General features: G+C 47.3%; 1 protein-coding gene across 2 annotated transcripts in view; it reads left to right on the plus strand.

Moving 5' to 3' along the window:
• RNF213 (ring finger protein 213) overlaps positions 1–13,046 on the plus strand; it is a 2,973,532-nt gene that overhangs the window by 2,497,428 nt on the left and 463,058 nt on the right. For both annotated transcript variants that reach the window (XM_078654076.1, XM_078654077.1), the window contains exon 53: positions 11,002–11,096. In XM_078654076.1, the coding sequence (XP_078510202.1) occupies positions 11,002–11,096 (95 nt within the window). The remainder of the gene's footprint in view (positions 1–11,001; positions 11,097–13,046) is intronic.

Genomic DNA, 13,046 nt, shown 5'->3' on the forward strand with positions numbered 1-13,046 from the left:
CTGGCTGTGTGATGTTGGGATTAGCGTTGCCTGACGCTGTCTGCACCGACTGAACGGGACTATTCCTACTATTCAGCTGCACACAAAACATACGCCCGGCTTGACCACTTTGTAGTCACCTCCACTGCCTGGACCTTAGTCACAGGAGCCACTATTGAGGTGAGGGCCCTCTCTGATCATGCACATATTACCCTGTCTTTTCGCTTCCCCTCTGAGCGCTCTCCCCTGCCTTGTGCTGCCGCCTGCGAGACTCCTTACTCAGGTCCCCCGATGTAGTTGCGGACATTAGGTGCTGCATTACCGACTATATTGCGACCAATGACAGGGGGACACACCACTCTCCTCGGTATGGGGGGGCGCTCAAATTAGTCACACGTGGGGCACTCATGGCTAAATCCACCAATGACTACAAAACTAGGCAAACGAAACGCTCAGATCTGGAAGCCACGGTCGAGGAACTGTAGGTCATACATAAACGTACGGGTGCTCCTTGCATATGGCGCCAGCTGGAGAAAGATCGCCTCCAACTCCGTCGCCTCGATCTTGACCACGTCCCGAACACGCCGCGGTGCGTCTGAGACATAAATACTTTGTGGGCTCCAACAAAGGAGGCCGTATGTTGGCCCATTGCCCGCGCAGCCAACAGGAAGCACACTCTGTTGCAGCGCTCTGGAACGAAGCTGGTCAGTCTCTCTCTGGCGACACCCACATAGTGGCAGCCTCCCGCTACTTTTATAGCACACTTTACACAGCACCCAAATCCCTCAGCCTGTCTCTGTCAGGTGGCAGTTCCGCCCCTGCCTGCAGGCGAAGCAGACTCCTTGGAGGCGCCTATCCGCATAGTAGAAGTGATTTCCGCGATTGCGCGGCTGAAGCTACAGAAAGCGCCGGGACCTGATCGCTTCAATGCCCTTTTTTACATGACTTTATGCGCGGAACTTGCCCCTCTGCTAACCAGGTTATTTAATTCCCTCGCGGACACTGGGTCTCTCACCCCCTCTATGCTACAAGCCTCTATATCGGTTATTCCCAAGCCGGGTAAAGATCCGGGACTTTGTAGCTTGTACCAGCCGATCTCCTTGCTGAATACAGTTGCCAAACTATTCTCTAGCATACTTGCACACAGACTAAATCCCCATATGCCTGGTCTTATCTACCCAGATCACTCCTGCTTCATACCGGGTAGGCAATGTTGGGACAATACCAAACGCATCTGCCACCTCATTAACAAGGTGCACCGGTCAAAGGAGGAGGCTCTTCTCCTAGCGATCAACGTGGAAAAGGCATTCGACCGAGTACACTGGCCGTACCTCTTCGCGATACTGGAGCATTTTGGACTGGGGCCGCGATTCAGTCACTGGATTGCAAGCATCTACAGCTCACCTCAGGCGGCCGTTCGGGTCAATGGTGTTCTCTCTGATCACTTTGCAGTGGGGCGGGGGGTGCGACAGGACTGCCATATCTCTCCCCTGCTCTTCACCCTATATATGGAACCATTGGCCCAGCGACTCCGAGACAACCCTCTTGCCCATCGTATCCCATTCGGCCTAGACCGGCACCTTATTAGTCTGTATGCAGATGATCTTATTTTCTCGATAGCACAACCTTTATCCTCTCTACCGGCTATTGTGGACGACCTCCATAAATTTAGCCAGTTCTCTGGTTTCAAAATCAACATGCAGAAGTTGCAAGTGCTCAATCTCACGGCTGCTCCTCAGACAGCGGAGACTGTACGAAACCGGTATGCCTTTGACTGGGTGCCAGATGGCATCACGTACCTATGGCTGGTCCTCAACAAAAGCCTTGCTCAAATGGCAGAGATAAACTATTCAGCCCTGCTAAAACAGATTTGTGCAGATATACACCGGTGGCGCTGCTTGCCTCTGACCTGGTTCGGGAGACTATCCGCGGTAAAAATGAATGTACTACCCCGGACTCTTTATCTATTCCAAACCCTGCCACTCGAAACCCCATCGCATGCCCTTCGGCAGATAGTCAGCAATTGAAGGGTTCGTCCAAGGCAAGACTGCGCCCGGCTAGGAAAAACACATATTCAAAGACCTAAGAAAGCTGGAGGACTGGCTCTCCCTGATATTACTAGATATTTCTACGCCTCCCTTCTGCGATATCTGGTGGAATGGAATCGCCCCATGACCGAGAAATACTGGGTGTTCATGGACCAGACCGTAGCGTGTCGCCACATTTGGATGGATGCCTGGATGCCGCGATCAGCCCGGGCATGGGGCTTACATTCCTCTTCTGTCATGCATCCCACGATGCTTGCATGGGACAGGGTCTCCCGGAAAGCTAATCTGTCCACCTTCCCCTCCCCTTTGACCCCACTTTTCATGAACCCCGGTTTCCCACCGGTGGTGAATGACGGAGCGGCTGCGCGTTGGATTGAGGTTGGCTGTAAACGCCTGGGCCATCTCTTCGACCTCCGGGACCTGATTCCTTTCAAAGAACTCCAATCGGACTATAACCTGGCCCGTGTCCGATCTTTATCTGTACTCCCAAATGGCACACAGGATAACTGGGCCTGAGAAACGACCCCTTGCATTCCGCCCGATGTCCCCGTTTGAGAAATGGGTCATTAGCAAAAAAGATGATAACCGCCTCATATCGGAAATGTATGCCTTCCTCACTAAGGCCCTTCCCAAGGTGCGCACCGCTGGGCAGAAACATTGGGAGACGGAACTAGGCCGTACACTGTCTGACAAGGAATGGGAGGACGTTTTTTACCGGACTCACCACACTGCTTATTCCTCAAGTCACACGAAAACGGCCTTCAAGATCGTGACATACGGGTACTATACTCCTGATAGGGTCTCCAAATGGCAACCTTAGTGCGATGGCCTTTGTTGGAGGGGATGCGGTAACCGAGGGACTCTCCTCCACGTACTATGGCAGTATTCCAAGCTAACTCGCTATTGGGAACCGATACTTGATGACATTGACAGGGCATTCACCACCTTCATACCCCGGCTACCTACGTACACCCTTCTAGGCCTTCCTAATGCAATATCTTTTCACCTGCGCTCACTTAGGGGGAGGCAAATGGCGCTGGCATTGAACGCTGCACACAGAGTTATACTAGAAAGGTGGAAGTCAGACGCAACTCCAGAACACATACATTGGGTACATCAGCTGTGAAACCTTTTAGCGATGGAGACTCTCCATGGCAGCTGTTGGGAAAGCTGCAGACTATGCCAAAACCTGGGCCCCTTTCTTGACTATTCTATCCACAGAGTTTCGAGAGTTGACTTGCCCACAATATCTCTGCATCCTCAAACTGATTCCTGACAACACCTCCATTAACCCCTAAGTATATGACAGGGTAGCTGGATTTCATATCTCTTTCTTTTTCTTTTCCCTTTTCTTTTTTTCCTTTAGTAAGTGGCTCACTGAGGAGGTTGGGTGGGGGGGTGAGACTTGTTTTGGTTTCTTAGCTGTTCTACGTCTTATTGGTTCCGTTCTATGTTGAATTTGCCATTTTGCACAGAGACTACTGCCTCATGGGTTGCCAAATGGCACCTGTGCCTTCTTGCCCTACAATTCCCTTGGGCGATTGCCCTCATCATTGTCTACTAGTTACCATCTCTCTTAAGACGCGGCCGGCCCTGTTGGGTTGTAGGCGGATTGCTGTGTATAACAATTAAAAATTCTAAACTCTGCCTCGTCTTACTTGCACAGTTGAGACTACCTCTGCCAGCCCGCTGAGTTGTACTCGACTTGACTTGTTCACTGTGTTTTTATTCTGTCAATAAAACAGATTTAATACTAAAACGTGTAACCTAGGCCCACTAGTGACATGGGATAATAACTCAGGAAGAGAATCGCACTTTAGGAAAGGGGAGTTGACAGCATCCCAAAGTAATTTATTATCCGCTGTTGCCTGAGGCAAATTGGACCAGGCCTCCTCTTGAAGCTCTTTTTTCCTGACAAGAAGAACATCTTTATATTTGGATCTAAGTGATTTAATCAGCAAATTGTCTCTGGATTGACAATAAAGGGCCAATTTCAGTTCTTCTGAGGCCATTGTACATGCATGGTTAAACTAACCCCTGCATTGACCACCAACCAATTTGGTTGTACGGGTCAATAGATCATTAATTATGTTGGTGATGCCAGTAAAACTAGAGAGTAGCCGTTCAGGAACAACTTCCCCTTCCAGGCAATAAATATTATCTTTATAACCCTTGGAACTGGTATCGCACATGGTTTGAATTTGATCTACTCCATCCCACTTAGGGCGGACCGCATTCGGTCTTACAGGGGTAATATCTGTAGTTACACTTGGTGAGATATCGACTGCTTTACCCCAAAAGAAAAACCGTGAATACAACAAAATTATGATCACTCAGATTCAACTGACAACCCTGGGCTTGGAGCACCACTTACTTACAGTAGTTGATATTAAAATATGATCGTTAACAGATGTGGCGTTTCTTCCTATAAAGGTGGGTATAGGGTCTCCATTGTTGTCACAGGCACATTTTAATAAATGTAAATTGAATTTAGTAATCTTGGAATTCAGTAAGCGCCCATAATCATCATGAGTAAAATGTAATTAGCCAGCTCCAACCGTGGTCAGTTACCCCACACACCTGTGTGGTGGGCAGGGGGAATGCTTGGATATTAAAGTCCCCTGCCAAAACTAATATAAAACTATTTGTAATCGAGGAGAGAAGTGTCTCTAATCCCCCTTCAAAGGCTGACACCACCTTCCCCCGAGTGTAGTCAAAAACATTATATCTGAAAGAAACACGTTAGTCATAGATTCCTTACCTTAGAATATTCCCCAGGCGTCAGACATGATCCAGAAAGTTTTCGTCAGCAGTACCCCTGCGTTTCGGAATGTGGCATTGGTCAGTTCCACGTCCGTCGTCGGCGTCGTGGTTCGCCGGGATGACGTCGCTGGAGCTACTTAAACGCCGCCCTCGCGCGCTGACATCAGTTCTTTCTTTTTCTGCCCCAGCCAGCACAGATCCGGAGAGAGCGGTACCTCAGTCATTTTTTGACTACTTTTTTCAGCGACCTTTGTCGACATCTTTTGGAGTCTTCGACGACTGGTGCACGTTAGGGATGCCTGGGCTTAAGTCCTGCGATTCCTGTCACCGACTGGTGTCGTTAACAGATCTACACCGGAGCACGCAACATGACCCCACGTTGTGCTCCGACTGCTGGGCCATGGCTCCGAAGACTATGGGGGAACGGTCTTGAAAGCTTCTGGAGTGTTGGCAGTCGGCTCCGCGCCGTTCTTGGTCCTGGCCGAGGGACCGTCCGCAGACCCATCATCATCATTCTTCAAAATCGTCAAAGTCTTTGCACTCGGGGTCGGGTATGTCGAAGCGCAAGAAGAAGGCGAAGAAGCATCCTCGCTCTTCGCCTTCACCAGGGCGGTGGGTGACCGACCGCAGAACGCGGGCGGTGACCCTCCCGCAGCTCCGTGCTCAGAGCCTGAGAAGTCCACTCCGGGCTTCCCTTCCTTTCCGGGAGCCGGTGCAACTCCCACCCAGCTTTGTACGTTCTACGAGGCGGGGAATGCCATCTTTGGGCAGCAGCCTGATCAACACGGCGCCTTGAGGGCCCGTGGCTCGGCCTTCTCTGACGGCAGCTCCGGCCACAGCACTGACGGCCCCAGTTGGACCCAGGCCTGGGTCCAGATCCGTGCCGGTTGACCTCACGACACCTCCACCGGCGCCGCTTTCACTGGCACCGCAGCCGCGCCAGGCGCCAGTTGGCTCCCCGGCCGGTGTCGACCCCATCCTCCTTCCGAGAATGGAACTGGTAGCCGACCGATGTCGCTCCACTCTGGATTCAACACCGAGTGCGAACGTTGTCCAGGGGTCCCTTATCAAGGTAATCGGACTCCAGAGGATGATGAGGAGGAGGATTGGCAGGGGTCCTAGGACCCTTTAACGGACCAGTTGGAGCAGGACAGGAGAGATGAACTGGGGGATGCCAGTGGGTTGGACACTTTCCCAGATCTTGGCATATTTTCTCCTTCTACCGTGGCTACGGAGGAGGGAGCATTATATGCAGTGGTGTTACGGAGGGCAGCCGAGGCCCTCAACCTTGAGCTACTTACTATGGTGGTTAGGACTAACCTCCTAACTGAAGTGCTTCAGCCGGCAGCAAGCTCTTGGGAGCCCCTGCTGCTTTTTAATGAGGCACTAACTGACATCCTTTTGAGCACCTTGTCCAGGCCCAACACGGGGGCTCCCGTGGACAGGATGGTCGCCAGACGCCACCGCCTGGCTCTGGGCAACCCCACTTTCCTCTCCCAACCCCCCCACCCCTGAGAGCTTGGTGGACCAAGCCTCTGCTTCCAAAAGCGCATTCCCTATGCTCCGCTGGGACGGGATTCGTCTTGCAGTGAAGGCATTCCTTCCTTCTGTCAGAGAAAGAGTAGTGCAGGTGTTCACGGACAACACTACCACCATGTGGTATTTCAACAAACAGGGCGGGTGGGGTCGTGGACCTTATGTCAAGAGGCTCTTCGGCTTTGGATATGGCTGGAACATCAGGGCATATCACTGGTGGTTCAACACCTGGCCGGTTCCCTGAACACCAGGGAGAATGAACTCAGCCGCCGGTGCATGATGGATCACGAATGGCGTCTTCCACAGAAGTGGTGCAAGGTCTCTTTCAGTAGTGGGGAGAGCCTTGGTTAGATCTGTTCGCCATTGAAGAGAACACGCAATGTCAGCAGTTCTGCGCATTGTCGACTCTTCATCACCTTTCCGCCTATACCACTTCTGCCCAGAGTGCTGAAAAAGATCTAGCGCGACCCGGCCCAAGTAATTCTTGTGGCTCCGGACTGGGCACGAAGTCTGGTATCCCAAGCTCTTGAACATGGCTATCGATCCTCCGATCAGACTGCATCTTTGGGAGGATCTTCTGTCACAGCAGCAGTGGACGGTTAACCACCCAAACCTGTCCAGCCTCCACCTCCTTGCGTGGAGAGTGTGTAGCGACAGTTGACAGCTTTAAACCTTCCTCCCGAAGTCTGTAATGTTATCTTGGCAGCCAGGCGTCCCTCTACTAAAACACTATACACCTGTAGATGGATCAAATGTGTGGCATGGTGCGCAGCAAAGGCTGTGGATCCCCTTTCTGCCCCTCTTTCTGAGGTTCTCCTCTTCATACTTTCTTTGGCCCAACTGTGCTTTGCTCTGGGCTCTCTTAAGGAGTATATTTCGGCCTTTCTTCGCCTTCCTGATCAGCCTTCTCATTTCAAGTCCCCAGGCATTACTCACCTCTTTCCTCCTATTCCTTTCGTGATGCCCCAGTGGGACTTGAATCTTGTCTTACATTATGTGCGCTCCCTTCGAGCCACTACATAATTGTCCTCACATACTCTTGACTTTAAAGACTGCTTTTTTGGTTGCCATCACCTCTGCTCGCAGGGTGAGTGAGCTTCAGGCTCTATCTTCTAAACCTCCTTTCCTTGCTGTCCACCCGGACAAGGTTGTCCTTCAAACTAGGACTTTACTACCCAAAGTGGTTACCTCTTTCCACATAGGACAGACCATCACTTTGCCCACCTTCTTCCAACCCCTGTATCCTTCCAAGGAGGAAGAGAGACTCCACCGTCTGGATCCAAATCATGCGTTATCATTTTATCTGGATCCCACAAAACAATTCCGGGTGGACGATCAACTCTTTGTTGGCTATGTAGGCACCAAGACAGGTCGGGCCATGCAAAAATGGACCATCTCTCGATGGGTCATCCTTTGCATTAAGATCGGTTATTCCTTGGCAAAAAAGGAGCCTCCATTAGGACTGCATGCCCATTCCACCAGGGCGGTCGGCAGTGACTACTGCTTTGGGACGTGGAGTCCCCCTCGGTGACATCTGCCAGGCAGCTTCGTGGGCATCACTGCACATGTTCACTAAACATTACTGCCTGGATAGTCAAGTCCGGAGAGACAGCTTCTTTGGCAGTTCAGTTCTCCAGGATTTTCTGGTGTGAACGTAGTTCGCAGACCCACCTCCGGGGTTGGTATTGCTGGGGTATCTATTCTAAGGTAAGGAAGCTATAACTAATAGTTTCTTTCAGATGAACAAGTAACTTACCTTCAGTAACGATATATCTGTAAGAGACATATATTAGTTGCAGATTCCTTACTGCCCCACCCATCCTCCTCGTTCTGCAAACTGACTTCCAGAGTAAGGGACTCCGTTACAGGGCCCTAGTTTTGTGCACCAGCGGGCAGTGTCTTTCATGGCTCTGCCCTTCTAGTGTGGAATGTTGTGTAAAAGAACTGACGTCCACGCGCAGGAGAAGCGTCTAAGTAGATACCGCGACGTCATCCCAGCGATCACGATGACGAACATGGAGTCGCCCGACTCCACCTAACGGCATGCAGGGTTACCGGATCCAGACTGACCCCTGGGGGTAATTCTAAGGTAAGGAATCTATAACTAATATATGTCTCTTACAGATATATAGTTACCGTAGATAAGAAACTTGTTTGTTTATTCGCACACACCTGGCATGGCTCAGAAAATCTTGTAAGGCTACTATAAAGAATTAATGGAGTACCTGTATTTTCTTGTAGGAATGGCCAGGGAACACCCTCCAAACATCAGTGCAATACAAGGGGATGGGTTTTTCGCACAGAAAATTCTTTCCTGTTGAGAAATGAAGAACAGATGCATTTACAAGTTATGGTTTCCATCATACTTAGTAAGGCATATTGTCCGTTAGCACTCCTTGAAATCTACGACTGCTGTATATTTGCAGGAGAACACACTATGTAGCAAGCGAGTTCAAGATGCTAGAGTCACTACATTGTGTCCCACAATTATATATTTTCATTGTTTATAAATCTCTGGGTAAGTTGTTCACATCTTATTGCACGGATAAAGCTGCATCAGTGGTAGTTTTTGACATATATTTATCTGATGTCTGTGAAATTAACAGAAAAATGAAAACTAAGAAACTACTTTGGAGGATACCAAATCATGGAAAAACATTTTTAAGGAAATTAAGTTTTACGGGAATATAAATAAATTGAAGGAAGTATTTTAGAAGAAAGATAGATTAAAACAAAAATCCCAAACTACATTAAACTTGGAGGGATTTACAGACTATACAGAGGTATTAGGTTTATGATACGGGTAAGGTTTCGGGGTGATGAGAGCGTTTTAGGAGTCAGCAGTGGGTGGAGCTCAGACATAGAAAGGGGATTTTAGGTTTCAGGGATGAGTGGAGATTAGAAGTGGTGAGGGTTTTTTTTAGATATCAGGAATGGGTGAAGTTAAGGGGTGATGAGGGGTTTCTAAGTTTCATGGATAGGTCAAGGTTAGAGATATGAGTTATTTTTTAGGTCTCAGGGACAGGTAGAGTGTAGGGTTTTTGAGGAGTTTTATGGTTCATTGATGGGCTAAGTTTAGGGCTGGTAAGGATTTCTAAGGTTCCGTTATGGGTAGAGGTTCGGGATAGTGAAGAGTTTTTAGGGTTCAGGATTGGGTGACGTTTAGGGTGATGAATGGTTTTAAGGATTCAGGGATGGGTTGAGGTTAGATGTAGAAAGGGTTTTTTTAGGTTTCAAGGATGAGTAGAGTTCAAGGGTGGTAAGGGATTTTTTGGGGTCATAGGTGGGTAGTGTTTTGGGGCGATGATTTTTTTTTAGGGTTCAGGGATAAGTGGCATTTGGGTGTGGTGAAGGATTCTAAGTGTGTCAGGGATGGGTGGGGCTTAGGTGTATTGAGGGGTTTTCTGGTTGAAGAGCGAGTGGAGTGTAGGCATAGAAAGGGCTTTTAAGTTTAAGGGTCAGGGACTGGTTGAAGAGTGAGTGGAGTGTAGGCATAGAAAGGGCTTTTAAGTTTAAGGGTCAGGGACGGGTGAAGTTTATGGTCGTAACAGTTCAGGGATGGGTATAGTGTAGGTGTAGTGAGACATTTTTAGGTTTCTGGGATGGGTTGAGTTTTGGGGTAGAAAGGGATTTAGGGTTCAGAGATAGGTGTAGTTTATGTGCGGTGCAGGATTTTAAGGCCAAAGATTAATGGTATTTAGTTTTTTTGAGGGTAGGAATGGATGGTGTTTCGAGGTGGTGAGGACTCCGTAAAACAAAAGCATCAACAGCAATTGTTTGACAACTTAAAAGATATAAATATGAAATAATTTTCCCTAAAACACTGAAATAAATACCTCCAGCAATACTGTTTCTGAAAGTAACATGTGAAACAGCATTTACACCTTAACAAAAATAAGCATGCAAAAGCCAATTTCAAACAAGAAGACATTCAATGAAATGGTGAAGGACATTCGTTCAGAAAATTGAACTAAACAGTTGAGTTGGAATGGTCTGTCAGTAATGATAGTCCATTAAATTGTTTTTCTGTGAAATCAAATAGAACTATGTCTATCATCGCCATGGAGTAACAATCTATGTGGGCTTGCTTTCTCCTGTTTTTTTACTCCATAATTCTTTGAATTCATTTTCTTGGTGTGGCCTGGAAGTTCTTGAGAACAGTTTTGCCTGAAATGTAACTGATGCAATTTTCCTTCTCTTCTGAACCTGTACGAGTAGGAGATTTACAAGACAGAGATCTGATTAGAGGAGTAGGATTAAGTTATCATTCTGGTGACTATTGTTCTCATATTTCTAGGATACTTCTATGCACACCTTCCCTCTGATACATTCAGTAATGCTCTGGTCCATCCACTGACGTCCTTGCTTTTGAAGTTGAGTTTACTGTTCAGCATAATAGTGAAACATCACTACACAATCTGACTCTGTGTCAGTAAAACATCACCCACACCCTACAACATTCGTAGGTTGTAGTTGCAGATTTGTGTACCGAAAATCATAACCTAACATATGTTATGTGTTTCTTTGCTGTCCATTTCTATGTTTTTGTACCTTTTAGTGCTGTTTCATAGTAGCCTTTTAATGTAAAAGTAGATCTCTGTCCTCACTCAGCTTGAACTCATTTGAGACAAGCCTGCGCACTTGGTGTTTTAACCTGCTGTTATCTCTATGACAGTGTGGTCTACCAATGCAAGTTTCACGATGTCTTGACTGCGGTACTAAGATTGGCGGTGAGGCCCATAAACCAGAAGCGGGATTTCAAATGATTCAGTAAGTTTAAACCTAATTCTTTTGGGCTGGCAAATATAACATTTATGTATATTTAAGTTTTTTTGTGAGCTGCTTTTGTGCGTTAGATTTTCTTTAATTAAATGTATGTATTGTTGATAAACATACTACATAAGCAGAGAGTAAACTATATGCTATGGAACCTGTTTAATGTACAGCTGATGAAAGAAACTTCACTGTTTGTGTATAAATGTGTTCTTATTACTAGTAATCCAGCAGGGTTTGTTACAGCGGGCCCTGAACCATACCTACAGATTTCTCTCACTGGTTCATTCCCAGCTTTTTAGCAGTTCCTTTACCGTATGAAATTAACAGTCACAAATAGCAAAAGGTCATAATTCTCCTCCAGGGCTGAAAACTAACTGTCCCCAAAATCCCTTTGTGTTCCTGGGGTCCTCTCCCAGTTTGATCGGCAATACGTCTAGGTAATTATGGACAGCATAAACTTACTAATGCTGCAGAGACAAATCCCCGAATAAACATTTCTGACTTGTTATAAAGCCTGCTTCATATATTAGCCAGATCAGCTATAAGTAGTGCCTAATCTGCACAAGTGACAGTTTCAGTAAATTACTTGTGGTGCCTCTGCAATAACTATTAACCAGCGCCAAGAGACCATTTGGTGGAAGTGCGCTCCATGAGCTACAGTAACATAACATAACTAAATGAAAGAATGTGATTTTCAAGATAGGCTGAAGTAGATTTAGTACTTGCCAATGATGCCCGTCTTGGTCAGTGGTCTCAATCACAGGGTCAGTTACAAGATCTAGTGCTGATAGACAGCCTCACTCATTTCTCTCTGCAGCGGTGGAACACACAAAACCTCAAAGGGGCTGTCATTTCTCAACCTGTTCCCCAGTTCGTTCTCACAGTGGTTGCATCTCTTACAGGATGGGGTGATCACCTTCAGGATATCACCGTTCAGGGTCTCTGAAATACCAGTCACTAGGGTCTCCTCATCAGCTACCTAGAGCTACAAGCTGTTCACCTAGCATTGAAAGAATTTCTAACTCACCTAGCAGGCAAGGTTGTCATGGTCCGGACGGACAACATGACAACCATGTACTATTTACAAAAACAGTGGAAGGATACTTTCTATAGTTATCATGTCTGTCTCATACAATTTAGCGTTGGGCAATACGTTACAACATCCATCTGCTGGGGAAACACCGCCCAATGATGTACAACCACTTTGCGGACCTCCTCAGCAGGATGCAGCAGGAAGTCCACGAGTGACAACTACACCCACTAGTCTTTCTCCCATTCTTTCACAAGTGGGGGGTTTCTACAGATAGACCTGTTCACAACTGCAGACAATTTAAAATACTCAGGCTTCACCTCCAGGTTTCTACACCCACTATACAAGGGCAAAGCTCTATGGATAAACTGGTTAGGGATATTCGCCTCACGCAACTGAAGCAAGCGTCTCTCACCCCCATCTTAGTTGCTCCCGGTTGAACTCCACAACCATTGTTCACTACACTGCTCGAACTCCCCACGAGAAGCTTCCCCACAACCTGAAACTTCTCACGCAGAACCATGGAGAAAGCAGGCACCCAAATCCAGAGGAGGGCAGCCTTGCGATTTCGCTCATGATGTCATAGAATTTGGTTACCTTAATTTTTCCCCTGAATATATGACCATTCTTAAAGAACCTCATAGACCTACAACTAGAGCATGCAATGCAGCGAAGTGTAAACAATGTGTTTTTTACTGTCGCAGTAAACAAATTAGTCCATTTGAAGCCACTGTGCAAAACATTTCTTGCTGTCTTCTTCGTTTGTAGACCTCTTGCCTCGCTTACACTTCCATACGTCTACATTTAGCTGTGGTTGCTGCTTATCTGCAAAACAGGTTTATTGTTAAAGGTACCAGTTATTAAGGCATATTTCATGGAAGGCCTTAAAAGAGGAATTCCAGCTAGAGTTCCAC

This window comes from Lissotriton helveticus, chromosome 7 (assembly GCF_964261635.1).
Source record: "Lissotriton helveticus chromosome 7, aLisHel1.1, whole genome shotgun sequence".
NCBI classification, from domain to species: domain Eukaryota; kingdom Metazoa; phylum Chordata; class Amphibia; order Caudata; family Salamandridae; genus Lissotriton; species Lissotriton helveticus.